The sequence below is a fragment of the Hylobates moloch genome, unplaced genomic scaffold, assembly GCF_009828535.3.
Source record: "Hylobates moloch isolate HMO894 unplaced genomic scaffold, HMol_V3 SCAFFOLD_11, whole genome shotgun sequence".
NCBI classification, from domain to species: Eukaryota; Metazoa; Chordata; class Mammalia; order Primates; family Hylobatidae; genus Hylobates; species Hylobates moloch.
The window spans coordinates 93,221,808-93,237,279 of NW_026652286.1; the positions used below are offsets into that span (position 1 = coordinate 93,221,808).

Genomic DNA, 15,472 nt, shown 5'->3' on the forward strand with positions numbered 1-15,472 from the left:
AGAATAAAAACAAATACAAATCAGTGTGAGTAAGGGTGATACAATAGGAGTATACAGAGGGTGCAGTGGGAGTCTGTAAGAGGGGCACCTAACTTCAGTATGCATATTTAGGAAAAGCTTGTAAGAAGACTGATTCTTTTCTTAAGGACATCCAGCTGTCTCTCATCTTCTAAAGCTACCTATAACAAGAAGCTCTACCCTTTTAAATTTCCCTTCTGTCTTCCTTACCCATCCAAAACTACTTTCCTTGTTTGCTAAAAAACAAAACTTAGACATAAGTCATAATTGATCCTGGTTTTTTTTTTGAGATGGAGTCTCTTTTCGCCAGGCTGGAGTGCAGTGGCGCGATCTCGGCTCACTGCATCCTCCACCTCCTGTGTTCAAGCGATTCTCCTGCCTCAGCCTCCTGAGTAGCCTGGGACTACAGGCACGCGCCACCACGCACAGCTAGTTTTTGTATTTTTAGTAGAGACAGGGTTTCACCATGTTGGCCAGGATAGTCTCGATCTCTTGACCTCGTGATGTGCCCTTCTCAGCCTCCCAAACACGTCCAGCCAGAATCGATCCTCTTAAGGATCATTTGCGTTGATAGGAGTTTATTAACATAAAAGTACTTATAATTGTACTAGTAGCATGGATAGAGGAGAAAATCCAAGGTCAAACTCCCCCCCAGTCATAATAAAATAATATTTAACAAGTATGAACCCTTATTATTTGTTAGGCATTAAGCTAACTACTTTATATATTTTTTTATTCAAGTGAAAGGTGCAAACATAGCAAACTCCTCAACTCCAAATACCCTTTTCCCTCATCTTTTACAGGCATCCTGTTCTCTGCAGGCATCTGAAAAAAGGTCTATTTAAGAAGCCCAGGTTGCTTAGCACTGCAATCACCCATATTAGAAACCTTTAATTCATTAATTTTCAGCTTTTGTGAGGTGGGGTGGGAGAAAGGAGAAGCACGAGTATAGTATGAAAAAATGTATTCAGTGTTATAATTGCCTTGATTTCTAAAGTCACAATATCTAGTTTATTTTGAAATTTCAAATAACTGTAAGGGAGGTTGTGAAATATTTGTTTCCAAAAGCAAGCATGGATTTTAGAAGATTCCTGTGAAATGCTGCTTAGTCTAATGATGTTTTTGTTTTTGTTTTTTTTGAGATGGAGTCTCTCACTCTGTTGCCCAGGCTAGGCTGGAGTTCAATGGTGCAATCTCGGCTCACTGCAACCTGCAGCTCCCGGGTTCAAGCAGTTCTCCTGCCTCAGCCTCCCAAGTAGCTGGGATTACAGGCATGCACCACCACACCAGGCTGATTTTATTTTATCATGTTGGTCAGGCTGGTCTCACTCCTGACTTCATTCAGGTGATCCACCTGTCTCAGCCTACCAAAGTGCTGAGATTACAGGCATGAGCCACTGTGCCTGGCCAGAATCTCTGATTCTATTTATTATATACTAGAATTTATAAAGAATTTTTTTTAACTTGATTTTTGTATTCATATCCTATTTTATAGTTGTCCTAATTACTTGAAGAAAGTAACACTGAACAGATAACAAAGGTTGAATTCTAATGTGTTATCTCCTGCCCTCATTACAATTTATTGTTTTGTGAGAGTGGTGAATATGTTATTTAGTATTTAGAAGTCTCTAGAATTTAGGGGTAACACATTTTTAAATGTTGAAAATCAACTTTATTGAGGTAAAATTTACATAAAATAAGATGCACTAATTGTAAGTATATGGTTAGAAGATTTTGACAAATGAATATGCATACTCATGTAAACATTATCTTAAGAAACAGAACATTTCCATCACTGCAGAAAGTTCCTTCATTTCATTTTGCAGTCATTTCCACTCCTCTTCCCTGCTTCTCCCCTAGGCAGTTGCTATTCTGCTTTTTGTTGTTTTAGTTTAGTTTTTCCTTCTCTATGCTGGAGTCATGTAGTGTTTACTTTCTTACATACTGGCTTCTTTTGCTTACCATGATGTTTTTATGATTCATCTATGTTTGTTGTATGTATGAGTAGTCCTTTTCTTCCTTCCTAATACATTGTATGGACATATCACAGTTTGTTTATCCATTCATCCGTTGATGGACATTTGAGTTTCTAGTTTTGGGCTCTTATGAATAAAACTGCTGTGAACATTCGTGTTTGTCTTTCTGTGGACACAAATTGTTCTTTCTCTTGAGAGTAAAATTCATGGATCATATGTAAATATATGCTTACCTTTATAAGAAATTTCCAAACAGTTTTCCAGAATGTTAGCACATTCCCACCAGCAATGTTATAATGTTCTAAGAGTTCTAGTTGCTCCACCTCTTTGCTACCACTTTTTATGATTAGCCAGACTAGTTGGTGTATAGTGGTATCTCACTGTGGTTTTAATTTGTGTTTTCCTGACGACTGCAGCTGTTAAGCACCTTTACATGTGCTTATTGGCCATTGGTGTATCTTTGTAATGTGTTTATTTAAGTATTTTACCCCCTTTAACATTTGTCTTCCATTATTGGTTGAAGAGTTGCATATAATCTGGATACAAATTCTTCATCAGATATCTGTATTGTGAATATTTTCTCTGTGGCTTGCCTTTTCATTTTCTTTTCCTTTTTTTTTTTTTTTTTTTTTTTTTAAGACAGAGTGTCGCTCTGTCGCCCAGGCTGGACCCGCCTCCCAGGTTCACGCCATTCTCCTGTCTCAGCCTCCCGAGTAGCTGGGACTACAGGCGCCCGCCACCACGTTTGGCTAATTTTTTTGTATTTTTAGTAGAGACGGGGTTTCACCGTGTTAGCCAGGATGTTCTCGATTTCCTGACCTCATGATCCGCCCATCTCGGCCTCCCAAAGTGCTGCGATTACAGGTGTGAGCCACCGTGCCTGGCCTGCCTTTTCATTTTCTTATCAGTATCTTTAGAATAGCAAATGTTTTAAATTTTTGTCCAGTTTCCTAGGTTTTTTTTATGGTTTATAAACCCACCCTAAGGTCTTTTTTTAATGTTATAAAATATTTTGTTACATGTATTTATCTGTTTTCTTTTTCTTTCTTTCTTCCTTTTTTGTTTTCTTTAATACCCTAAGGTCTTGACGATTTCCTTTTATGTTATCTTATGAAAAATTTTAGCTTATGTTTAGGCCCATGATCTGCTTTAATTTTTGTGTAGGGCATGAGTTCAAGGGTTAAGGTTCATGTTAAGCTACAGTAGGCTCATGTACTCATGATGTGTCATTAGCAGCAAGAATAGATATGTATATACACTGTGTGTATATGTATAATTTGTTATATGTATATGTTTTCTATAAGCCATTGTACACACAGTCTATATATATTTTTTATTAACGTATCTTTAACATATCATTTGGTTGGTAAATCAGACTTATTTAAAAGATTGTGGCTCTTTGTATTAAAATCTTTAGAAAAAGTTTTTATTTTCTCATCATTATCTTTGTGTTGTTTTACCTGTTTTATATATATATTGACTTCAGTGACATGCTTAGATCCTGCAAAGCTGAAAATGTATGTTGTCTCTGGCTAACACAGAGTTCAAGATCTTCAGATCTGGTCTATGATAAAACAGCCCTGGGTACTAATCAGGGTTCTACTCTGGCAGGACATTTCTGTTCCTCTGGCTGGGGCCCTCTTTCTCTCACCTTGCCCTGACAGTTTTCATTTGTTGTTTAGAAGAAACACAAATTCTCCCTTAGGAATCAGGTAAGTATATGAAAGAGATGAAGGAACTGGTTGAGCTCACAGATTCTTTATCTTTTCTACTTTTTTGTCTTTTCTGTTTATGTTTTCTATAAGCCAGGGTTTTTTCCCCCCTGAACTCTTCCTTTCTCTTCCCTTCTGTGGGGAATAACTTCAGGTACTCTGTACGCACCTCCTTTCTTTTTACTGTTTTCCTGAGTATATTTTCTTGAGAGTAAGACTGGATTTCTCCAGAATTTTCCTTGAGATGCTCCTAGCCCCATGTCCTAAGATGGTTGATTTTTCTTGGGTTAAACACCAATTAGGGTACCAAAAACACAGGGCAGTGGGGCGGGGGGAGAATTTTATACTACAGAGAAATAGCATGGATGTGAATGGGCTTTCCTTCTAGCTGTCTCATGTCTAATACTTAATATTTTGCAGTTTGCCATAGCTATTTTTAATATTGGAGCAATTCTATTATACTCCGCCAGTAAGAAAACAGTATGTGTGACTCTGTGGTGTTCTTGCTTTGTTGATGGTGGTTAGTGTTCTTATTTCACCATGTGGATTTACATGTGCTACTTTTTGTTTCTCCAGATGGAACATAGTTTATTACTAATATATAATTATTGTCTTTTCCTTTCTCTGTTTTCTCTTCCTTTTTTTTTTTTTTTTTTTATACTGTGGTTCTTGTGCAGGTCTTGTTCAACGTTGTGTAATCATCCAGAAAGATGACAATGGATTTGGGCTGACGGTCAGTGGAGACAATCCAGTCTTCGTACAGTCTGTCAAAGAAGGCAAGGCATTTTAAAAAACAATTTATCACTCAGTAAACAGAGTAATAGAAAAGCTTAAATAATGGCAATTGCGAAGAATAGAATAATTACATAGATTGCAGGTCATGTGGACTATTGTGCTAGATTCGTCTATCATGTCATAGTTCTAGGAAGGAATTTACTCCAGTTGATTTTTTTTGTACTTGTTAGAAAGAAATCAGTTTTTATATAGTTTTAGAAATCATGTGACTCCTTGGTCATGATACTTTATTGTCCACACACAAGTTTCTGAAGTTTCAGTTTTCCATGGCACCAGTGATATTTTGGCAAAGACAGATTAAAGAGATAGCTATGGCCTCAAAAATACCATTTATTTTCCCAAAACAGCAATGATAATATTTTCTCCTGCTGTTACCATATATTGAATACTTCCTTTATGTTGGGTGCTGTAATTTTGAGGTAGGCAATTTTTTTATCCCCATTTTATAGGTGATATTGAGGCTTAGAGTAAAAAAACATAAAATCAGTCCAAGGCCACATAACTAGTGAGTGGTAGAAGCAGGATTTGAACATAAAGTCTGACTTTACAGCCTTTTTTTTTTTTTTTTTTTTTTTTTTGAGATGGAATCTCACTCTGTCACCAGACTGGAGTGCAGTGGCACCATCTCAGCTCACTGCAACCTCCACCTCCTGGGTTAAAGTGATTCTCCTGCCTCAGCCTTCCGAGCAGCTGGGACTACAGGCATGTGCCACTACACCCAGCTAATTTTTGTATCTTTAGTAGAGACGGGGTTTTACCATGTTGGCCAGGATGGTCTCGATCTCTTGACCTCGTGATCCGCCCGCCTCGGCCTCCCAAAGGACAGCCCATGTTTTTAACCAGTTTGTTATACTGTCCCTCTGTCAGGAAGATGATCAGTAAATGCAAATGAATCACATTTTAAGTAACTAATTTCTCATACAGATGGAGCAGCCATGCGGGCTGGAGTACAGACAGGTGATCGAATCATCAAGGTAAGGAAAAGGCTATTATAGAATTTACGGTAGGATTGAAAAACAACATATATTGGTCATATTCTGATTTTTTCACTTGGATTTTTATAAAAAGCATCATACTACGTATGATAGATCTGTTGACTATACAAACTTATTTCATTTGTTTTAAAATTAATATTACCCTTTACTGAAGGACATAATAAAAGGATTGAAAGTAATGGAGGAATATATGTTCTTGAGTAGGAGAGTAATTCAGTGTTGGAAAGATCATTTCTCTCCAGATTAGTCTGTTATTAAGCAATTCTCATCAAAGTACAAGTTGAACATTTCTAATCTGACACCTGAAACGCTCCCAACTCTGCAACTTTTTGACACCAACGTGACACCATAAATGGAAAATTTCACACCTGACCTCATGTGATGGGTCACAGTCAAAAGTTGGTTTCACCAGGTACAGTAGCTTGAGCCTGTATTACTAGCTGCTCAGGAGGCTGAGGTGGGAGGATTGCTTGAGTGCAGGAGTTGAGACTGCAGTGCACTTTGATCATACCTGAGAATAGCCACAGCACTTCGACCTGGGCAATATAGTGAGACCCTATCTTTAAAAAACAATAAATAAAACCAAACCAAAACAAAAAACTCGGTTTCATGCACAAAAGTATTTAAAATGTAGAAAACTACCTTCAGGTTATGTGTATAAGGTATATATGAAACATAAAAGGCTCATATTTAAACCTGGGTCTCATCCCCAAGATGTATCATTATGTATATACAAATATTCCAAACTTCAAAAAAATCCAAAACACTTCTTCTGGTACCAGGTATTTCAGATAAGTGATATCTGACCTATATGCAAATAGAATTATAGTGGTAGATGTCAATCTGATTATTCTTCCAGATGAACTTTATAAAGATGTAAGAATCACTAAAGAAAAAAATGTTATATATATGTGTATGTATGAGAGGAGATGTGTATGACTCTAATCTAGATATAGACCTACCAGTGGAACACAACAGAGAGACTAGAAATAGATTTTGAATTCAGATCAGTAGAGAAAGAATGGGTTAGTCAGTAACTGTTCTTGAAATAATTGACTAATTTGATTACTTAAAATCAAATTATTATTACATAGGAAAACATACCATGAAAAATAATTTAGAAGAAATATTTGAAACGTATCACAGACCAGATATCCTTAATTTTAAAGAACACTTTTAAATTATAAGAAAGGAATAAATATTCTAAAAGAAAAATGGGCAAAGAATTTTATCAGGCAATTCCCTAAAGTAATTGAAATACATAACATATTAATGGGGATATGGCCAACCTCACTGATAACAAAGAAGAAGGAATTAAAATGATAGGTGAAGCCGGACGCGGTGGCTCACGCCTGTAATCCCGGCACTTTGGGAGGCTGAGGCGGGTGGATCACCTGAGGTCGGGAGTTCGAGACCAGCCTGACCAATATGGTGAAACCCCGTCTCTACTAAAAATACAAAAATTAGCCTTGCGTGGTGGCCGGCACCTGTAGTCCCAGCTACACGGGAGGCTGAGGCAGGAGAATTGCTTGAACCTGGGAGGCGGAGGTTGCAGTGAGCCGAGATCATGCCACTGCACTCCAGCCTGGGAGACAGAGCAAGATTCCGTCTCAAAAAAAAAAAAAAGAAAAAAAATGATAGGTGAAAAATACATTTGGCTGTCAGAAAATTTGAAGATTGGTAATACACATTTAGTATAGTTTGGGTATGGTAAAATGACTATTCTCATGAGTTCGTTGTGAGTATAAATTAGGTAAAACCTGTTTGGATGAAAGTCTGTGAATATGTATCAAAAGCCTTTAAGAAAGCATATAACATGATAAGCAATTTTGCTTTTAGGAACTTATCTGAGGAAATAAGTGTAAAAATGTGAAGTTATGTGTACAGGGAAATTCGTATTGGCTTTATTACATAACTGCATAAACTGAGGGACAGAGAAATAAATTATATTTCATTTGCAGCTTTTGAAAAGAATGGATTAGGTCAGTGTGTACCTTTATTGAAAGATAGCTGCCATACGGTGAAAAAAGAGCTTTATTTTTTTTTTCCAGGAAAAAACCAGTTGTAATGGAAAATGTTTATGTGTCTATTTGGTGTGTGTATACTAGAAAAGTGTCTCCAAAATTAAATGTCATCGCTAACAGTAACTATCTCATGGGGCAGGATGAATATACTTGTACTTCTGTTTTTTACACTGATATATTTGAATTTTAAACTTGGATCAGAGAATTCATCAGAAAATTAATGTTAAATCCACATTTGATAGTTTTGCCTTGATTTGTTTGGTTTAATTCAGAATCGGGATAACATTTTCTACATTTAGCTGGTCTGAAAATTAGTTTTCTTTGTGAAGATTAGATCATGGTTGAAAAACTAAAAGCAAATTGAATATTGTGGAAATACTTATTTTTAAAAATTATTTATTATTAATTTTGACAAATTGATGAGTTGGTAATTAAAAGCAAAGAGATCTTTTCTATTTGTATGAGCCCTTCACTGTGAAGGATTTGTAAATCTGTTTCATGTTATGTTTTGTCGTTTGTCATGGTGAATAAGTTGTAATGTTTTGTATGTCAAGGCCTTGGTTTATGTTTAAGTTCATTTTGTTGCTGAATATGCCCTGTAGAATCATGGTGTGAAAATGAATATTGAATCAAATACATAAATAATGTAATGTGATTACTATATTATATTGGTTATATTATGTATGATCATTCCTGAAGTCATTTTATCCATTGTCTCAATAGAATGTATCTGACATACACTACTTTCGTTTTCTTACAGGTGAATGGAACTCTGGTGACTCATTCAAATCATCTGGAGGTGGTGAAGCTAATCAAATGTAGGTGAATGTTATTCTTAGTTTTAATTGTTTTCTGAAACCCTTAAAGTAAGGATCAGCAAATTTCCTGTAATAGGCCAAATAGTAAATATTTAGGCTATGTGGACTATATAGTCTACTACCGACTCTGTCATTGTATCATGAAAGCAGCCATAGACAATATGTAAATGAATGGGTGTAGCTGTGCTTCAGTAAAACTATTTACCAAAAGTCTGTGATCCTGGTTTAGCCCCTTGGCTGGAGTTTGCTGATCCCTGCAATGAAGGAAAATCTGAGGTGAAAACTCTTAACTTACTAATAGCTATCTTTTGTCAACTCCATTTATATGGTTGATTATAATATTCCTGTCATTCTTGGTAATATTTGATACATATATTTGAAAGAAATGCATGAGTCACCTGAGAGGAACGAGGTTGAGAAATCAGACATATGGCGTGATGAACTGAAATGGAACTTTAAAAATCATCTAGTACAATCACTTTCCCTCAGATAAGTAAATGATTATATAATCCAGAGTAGCGATCTTCTGTTGGAAATCTTTAGGGTTAAGAATTTGTGATCTTCGGGTTTGAGTAAATAGCCCACTGGGACTTAGTTCTCCGTGGTGAAACAGGCTTGAAGCAGTGGGAGTCTGCAGCTAACCTCCCGTCACTTGCAGGGTCAAAGGTGGATTCACACACCTCGAGCTGGCAGTGAGTTATGGGCAAGCCAGGCTTCAGCCACTCACAGGGCCTCAGTTTTCCCATCTGCACAGGGAGAATGGAAGGTTCAGTGACCCTGTGAGCTTTGCTGGCAGGTGGTGATGGGGTGGGTCGTCTGAATCTGAGTCAGGTGAAATCTTCCCCAACCTGGGCTTTGGTTTCATTTTGTTGTTACCCTTTAACCTTACCTGCTTTCCAAGAGAGATTTTAGATTTTCTTTTTTTTTTTTTTTTTTTTTAGGGTAGGGTCTTGTAGAATGCAGTGGTGCAATTACAGCTCACTACAGCCTCCAACTTCTGGGTCCAAGTGATCCTCCCACCTTGTTTTTTGCTTTTTGTTTTGTCTTGTTTTGTTTTTTTGGTAGAGACAGGGTTTTACTATGTTCCCCAGGCTGCTGTCAAACTTCTGGGCTCACCTGCCTCAGCCTCCTAAAGCGATGGGATTACAGGCACGAGCCACTATGCCTGGCCAAGATTTTATATTTTCTAATTACTTCACATATTGAATGGAAAAGAGCATGACAGTTGTAACAGAAGTAAAGAAAGTCACATGAGAGTCCACCACCTAAAATATAACTTCCTTTTTCTTTGTTCTGGCCTGGTTTGGGCTGTATGTATTTGTTATTGTATCTCTTAAAAAAAAAGAGAGACTGCTTGAACTGAATGAAAAATTTTTTAAAAAGGAATAAAAAAAAGAACTTATGATCTTCTGCATCAGATTATTCCACAGTAAAGTAGACTAGAAACAAGAGATAGTTGTTTGTGATCAAGCAGAATCACTACTGTTTTATTTAATTCTATTTTTCTGTATTGGGTGGATGGGCATCTTCAGAAGAAGTTTAATAAACTAACTTTTTTCTTGGCCTTTTTACTGCTATGTTAAGCAACTATGAAATTTTTAAAACTTTTTCATCAGAGTACCAGTGCTCTAAATGGTCACTTTGATCAGCGTTCTTAACTTTAGTTTAAAAGAGTGCAGTGATCAAAATTAGATCCCCTTACTTGAATAAATTTGACCACTTATTTAATGAGAATGTGATTTATAAATTGTTGTGTGCTGCATAAATATGGTTTATGTTAATAAGTTTATGCCTGATGTCCCACTGAGGTGTATAAAAACATTTCTTTAGCTTTCTAGGTTATATTTTTTGCTCATTCCAGTATAAATTTTACTTAAAAAATTAAATCCTGGGATTCTAGCGGTAAATTACTTATCCAATAGTAAAGGCATAGCTAAAAACTTAAAGTAAAGCATAAAAACGTCTGCATATCCAAAACAGATGTAAATTTAACATCCCTAAAGCCTGGGTGTATGTAACAGAGTTCCTGCATGTCCTACTTTCTAATACGTATTCTGGATATAATAAAAGTGATATCAAACCAGAGCAGTTTAGAAACAGCTAAAGAAAGGAAGGGAAAAGCTAGGAAGCTATTATAGGCAAATACATAGGCAAGTGAGATATAATAGATGACTTTCTGATAGAGAGCAATAAGATTGAAGAGCCTTAGAAAGTGTTTATACCTAAAATTCCTCCAAATCATAACACTTGTGACTATTATACATAGCAAAAATAGTTTTTAGAACACCAAAACACTGTGAAATAATTGATAATGATTTCCATGGGAGGGTTAAATTGGGAGACAAGTGTGAAATACATTTAAAAGTTCTATTGAAATATCTAAAAAAAAGTTTTGCCATGTCTATTACTGACTCTGATTATGGTGATTTTTTTTTTTTTTTTTTTTGAGACGAAGTCTTGTTCTGTCACCCATGCTGGAGTGCAGTGGCGCAATCTTGGCTCACTGCAACCTCCACCTCCCAGGTTCAAGCGATTCTCCTGCCTCAGCTTCCCTAGTAGCTGAGACTACAGGCATGTGCCACCACGCTCGGCTAATTTTTTGTATTTTTAGTAGAGATGGGGTTTCACCATGTTAGACAGGCTGGTCTTGATCTCGTAAACTCGTGATCTGCCCGCCTCAGCCTCCCAAAGTGCTGGGATTACAGGCATGAGCCACCACGCCCGGCCTGATTATGGTGATTTTTGCTGTCTAGATTCCCCCCGACCTGGTAATATGTCTAACGAATTCCTGTCCATTCCTCCAAATATTTTCTACTAAAATTTACTACTTATTATTGATTGTGTTTTTCCCTGTTATTGTGGAATATTTTTTGGTCATACTCATTTTGTAAAGTTAATTTAAAATTGCATTTTATATTCTATCATATTCACTAAACCCTGCCTAGTTAGTATCATCTTAAAATATGAAGATCTAGGCCAGGTGCCATGTCTCACACCTGTAATCCTAGCACCTTGGGAGGCCGAGGCGGGCGGATCACTTGAGCTCAGGAGTTTAAGACCAGCCTGGGCAACATGGCGAAATCCCATCTTTAAAAAAAAAAAAATCAAAGCTACTTGTGGGGGCTGAGGCGGGAGTATTTCTTGAACTCAGGAAGTCGAGGCTGCAGTGAGCTGAGATCGTGCCACTGCACTCCAGCCTGGGTGACAAAGTGAGACCCTAATTAAAAAAAAAAAAAAGAAGATTTAACAAATTTACATTTAAGAAATTAATTAAACATAGCCACTAATAGATGGTTGATCTTAACACTCCTCTAAATTAAGAAAATATATTCTTGGAATTATACATTTTATTTGCTTTTAAGTAATATCTTATCTTACTAGTAGTAACTTGCTATCTGAAAACAGCATCATTCTTTTGGATTTTTAGGACAGTCATAAAAGAGAAATGACAAATTAGTTTTTTTTTTTCTGTGGAGACGTGATTAGCAGATGATGGGACAGTCTTATATAACTGGATCTTTTAGAACTATCGAAGATTAAGTAGTAAAATGGTATAAAAAGTTTCTTGACAATGTTATTTTTCCTTCCCTTCCCTTTTTCCATCTCCCCACCCGAAGCTGGTTCCTATGTAGCTCTCACTGTTCAGGGACGCCCACCTGGGTCGCCCCAGATTCCACTTGCTGACTCTGAAGTAGAGCCATCAGCCATTGGACATATGTCTCCCATCATGACATCTCCTCATTCACCTGGAGCATCTGGGAATATGGAGAGAATCACTAGTCCTGTGCTCATGGGGGTAAGAATGGGGAAATTTCTTAGTTAAATACTCAGTCTTATAAGGATGTGTTTACTTTATATTGAGAGTTTTCAAGTATTCGGCTGATGAACTAATTAAATTTAAGACTTTAGAAAACGATTTACTAATATAAAAATTACATAATAGGAATGATTAGAATATTGTCATAGCAGATTTAATTTAACAAGTATTAAACACCTGTCATATGTAAACCAATGTGCCACCCACAAAAATGTAGTTAAGGTACTCTATGTTCAAGATTATAGTCATCTTAGAATGTGTACTTTTAGGAGGGCAGGGATTTTTGTTTATTTTGTTTACTGTTATGTTTCCAGTACTGAATTATTGCTCAGCATGTAGAAGGTGCTTAACAAAGCTTTGTTGATTGAGATTGAATCAAGAGTATACAAGTAACTATAATACAAGGCAGAATGTAGACATTATGAGGGCAAAAAAATACTAAGTTCTATGAGGATTCAAAGGAGGGAGAAAGCACACAGAAGAAGAACAATAAATAGAAGGAGCCAAGAAAGCATCAAATGTTGTGGAGAAGTAGCTAGGATTTTTGTTCAGTTGGTGCCTGTTAAGGATGTGCTTAGTGGGAGATGAACTTGAAAATAGTAGGTTGACTATATATTTTGAAAAGTCACATCTCCCAAGCTAATTTACATGTAACTAGATAAGCAGTAAGAATCCATTCAATGTTGTTTCTTTTGAAGCAATAGAGTACATGATTATCCTAGGATTATAGGAAGACTAATTTGGTAAAATATTATAGGGTTGTGAAACAAGGAGGGATGATGGGTGATGAATTAGGGAGCTGTCTTCATATTTCAGGTAAGAGGTACTGGGAGTTTGAGCTATGCATGGGGATTGATAGTAAAGATCCAAATGAGGGAAAGTGAAAGATACTATTCTTATACTAAGACAACTTCATTTCTCCAATATCAACATTTAATGTTCTCTTGAATCCAGTTTAGTAAAAATGAAATAGAAGGGCAGACATTTCCTTGCAGTTTCTTATAAGTGTCATGTCTAAAAGCCTGTCCACATAACCCAGAAATAAAAACCTAGTAAGTATTGATAATTGGAGCCGAGGCAGAACTTCGTATGTCACATTTTCTCTATTTATTTTAGCTTCATTTTCTCTATACTGGTTGTTGTTTGTTTTTTATCTTTTTCTTTTCTAGGAGGAAAACAATGTGGTTCATAACCAGAAAGTAGAAATTCTGAGAAAAATGTTACAGAAAGAACAGGAACGGCTACAGGTATTAAATGAGAAGTAGGGCTGTTTACAGGCCAATAAAAACGTGAGTGGGCATGGTTGAGTTGGTGTTTATCATAGTCACAATCAAGCAGTATTGTAACCAATGCCATTAGTTATATTATTGATTAAGAATGGACTATTTCTGTATCTTTTTTACATAAGTAATTAATTCTGAAAATATTTTTATAACTTTTCAGTTATTGCAGGAAGATTACAACCGAACACCTGCCCAAAGATTGCTAAAAGAGATCCAAGAGGCCAAGAAACACATTCCTCAGCTGCAAGAGCAGTTATCCAAAGCCACAGGCTCTGCTCAGGTAGCATCACTATTACAAGTGCTACCCAACTTTTTGCAGGAGAATTTTCTTCTGGGAATGTGTCAGAGAATGTTGCAGTTGCCTTTTTTAAAGTTATTTTTCTAGCGTAGGACAACAGGATGTCCTGTTAAGGATGTTACAGAAGTAATGATTAACAAAAATAAATGTGGGCGTCTGATTGTTTGCTTGCTCATAAGATCACATTTCTTTGTTCCATAATAATTTAAAAAAGAATTGAGTGCTTTTGCTTTGATGTGACAAACTACTAAAATGTATTTAGATATATATATTTATATTTTTTGTGGTTCATTCTGCCATCTTAAAACAGAATGGCAGTTGATACGTTTTTAAGTAGGAATTTAAGATTTTAAAACGACAGGCATTGAACTAAATATATGGACAAGCATTTTCTTATTTAATTTGCATAACATCTCTGAGGTTACTTATGGTTGTTTTCCTCCAGTTTACGTATATACTTAGAGAGAGTTAGAGAGATTAAATGACTTGTCTGAGGTCATATAGCTGCAAAGTAATAGAACTAGAATTCAAACCCAGTCTGAGGATTTAAAAGCACATTCATACTCTTAATGACTATATTTTTATTGTAATTTAAAAATAGATTTCAGTAGAATTTGCTGTGTAGTTATAAGCTGTACAGCATATAGCAATATAGCTATATGCTGTATTGTATATTGTATAAGCTGTATTGTATAAGCTATACAGCAATATAGAGATAATGGTCTCATAAGAAAAAAAAAGCTCAGCATTTATATGTTAACCAGACTTATATTCTGTAATACTCAGATTTGGGATATGTAAAGCACCTTGTACTCCATCTTAATGCAAAGTAGATAAATTGCCTATACATTTAAAATAAGTAAAAGCTGTTTATTTATCACTATTCCTGAGTTAAGTCTGAAGGGAAGGCTGCATATTCACAAAACAATTCTTTGAGATCATCTAGCCTAATCTGCTTACTTTCTGATTTAAAAAAATTATATTATAGTTGAGAAACGTAGGGTCTAAACTGGTTAAATCACCTATACAAGGCCATACAGTATGTAAGGTACCCTGACATCCTGGTTTAGTGTACTTTTCATTCCATTTTTTTTTCATTACTTTCAGTCCCACTAGCGATGTCACATTTTGAGTATTACACCTCAGTAATGTTGACAGTTTTATGTTATTACTAGGCAAATATAATATTCTTACCCTGTTTGGATAGCGATCTTAATGCTTATAATCTGGCGAGGCACGGTGGCTCACGCCTGTAATCCCAGCACTTTGGGAGGCCGAGGTGGGCAGATCATCTTGAGGTCAGGAGTTTGAGACCATCCTGGCCAACATGGTGAAACTCCGACTCTACTAAAAATAAAAAAATTAGCCAAGCTTGGTGGTGTGCGCCTGTAATCGCAGCTACTCGGGAGGCTGAGGCAGGAGAATGGCTTGAACCATGGAGGCGGAGGTTGCAGTGAGCCGAGATCCTGCCACTGCACTCCAGCCTAGGTGACAGAGCAAGACTCTGTCTCAAATTAAATAAATAAATAAATGCTTATAACCTGATCTAAATGCTTATAATAATTTATGTTATAGCATTATGTCCCAGAATTGGCCATTGATTGACACTCTGAAGCATTGGAAGGTAGTTAACAAGAAACTATAGGGTAATAACCTTTATTAATGAGCAGACAATATAAATTATATAAATTAACCAACCATTTTACCTTTTCCTATATTTAGAAATTTGAACTTAT

General features: G+C 36.2%; 1 protein-coding gene across 3 annotated transcripts in view; it reads left to right on the forward strand.

Moving 5' to 3' along the window:
* The window catches only part of ARHGEF12 (Rho guanine nucleotide exchange factor 12), a 149,755-nt gene that overhangs the window by 81,214 nt on the left and 53,069 nt on the right, over positions 1–15,472 (forward strand). For 2 of the 3 annotated variants that reach the window (XM_032167722.2, XM_032167724.2), the window contains 6 exons: positions 4,384–4,482; positions 5,426–5,475; positions 8,281–8,338; positions 11,956–12,134; positions 13,325–13,402; positions 13,599–13,718. In XM_032167722.2, coding sequence (XP_032023613.1) covers positions 4,384–4,482; positions 5,426–5,475; positions 8,281–8,338; positions 11,956–12,134; positions 13,325–13,402; positions 13,599–13,718 — 584 coding nt within the window. The remainder of the gene's footprint in view (positions 1–4,383; positions 4,483–5,425; positions 5,476–8,280; positions 8,339–11,955; positions 12,135–13,324; positions 13,403–13,598; positions 13,719–15,472) is intronic. The other variant, XM_058424524.1, reaches the window with a different exon arrangement.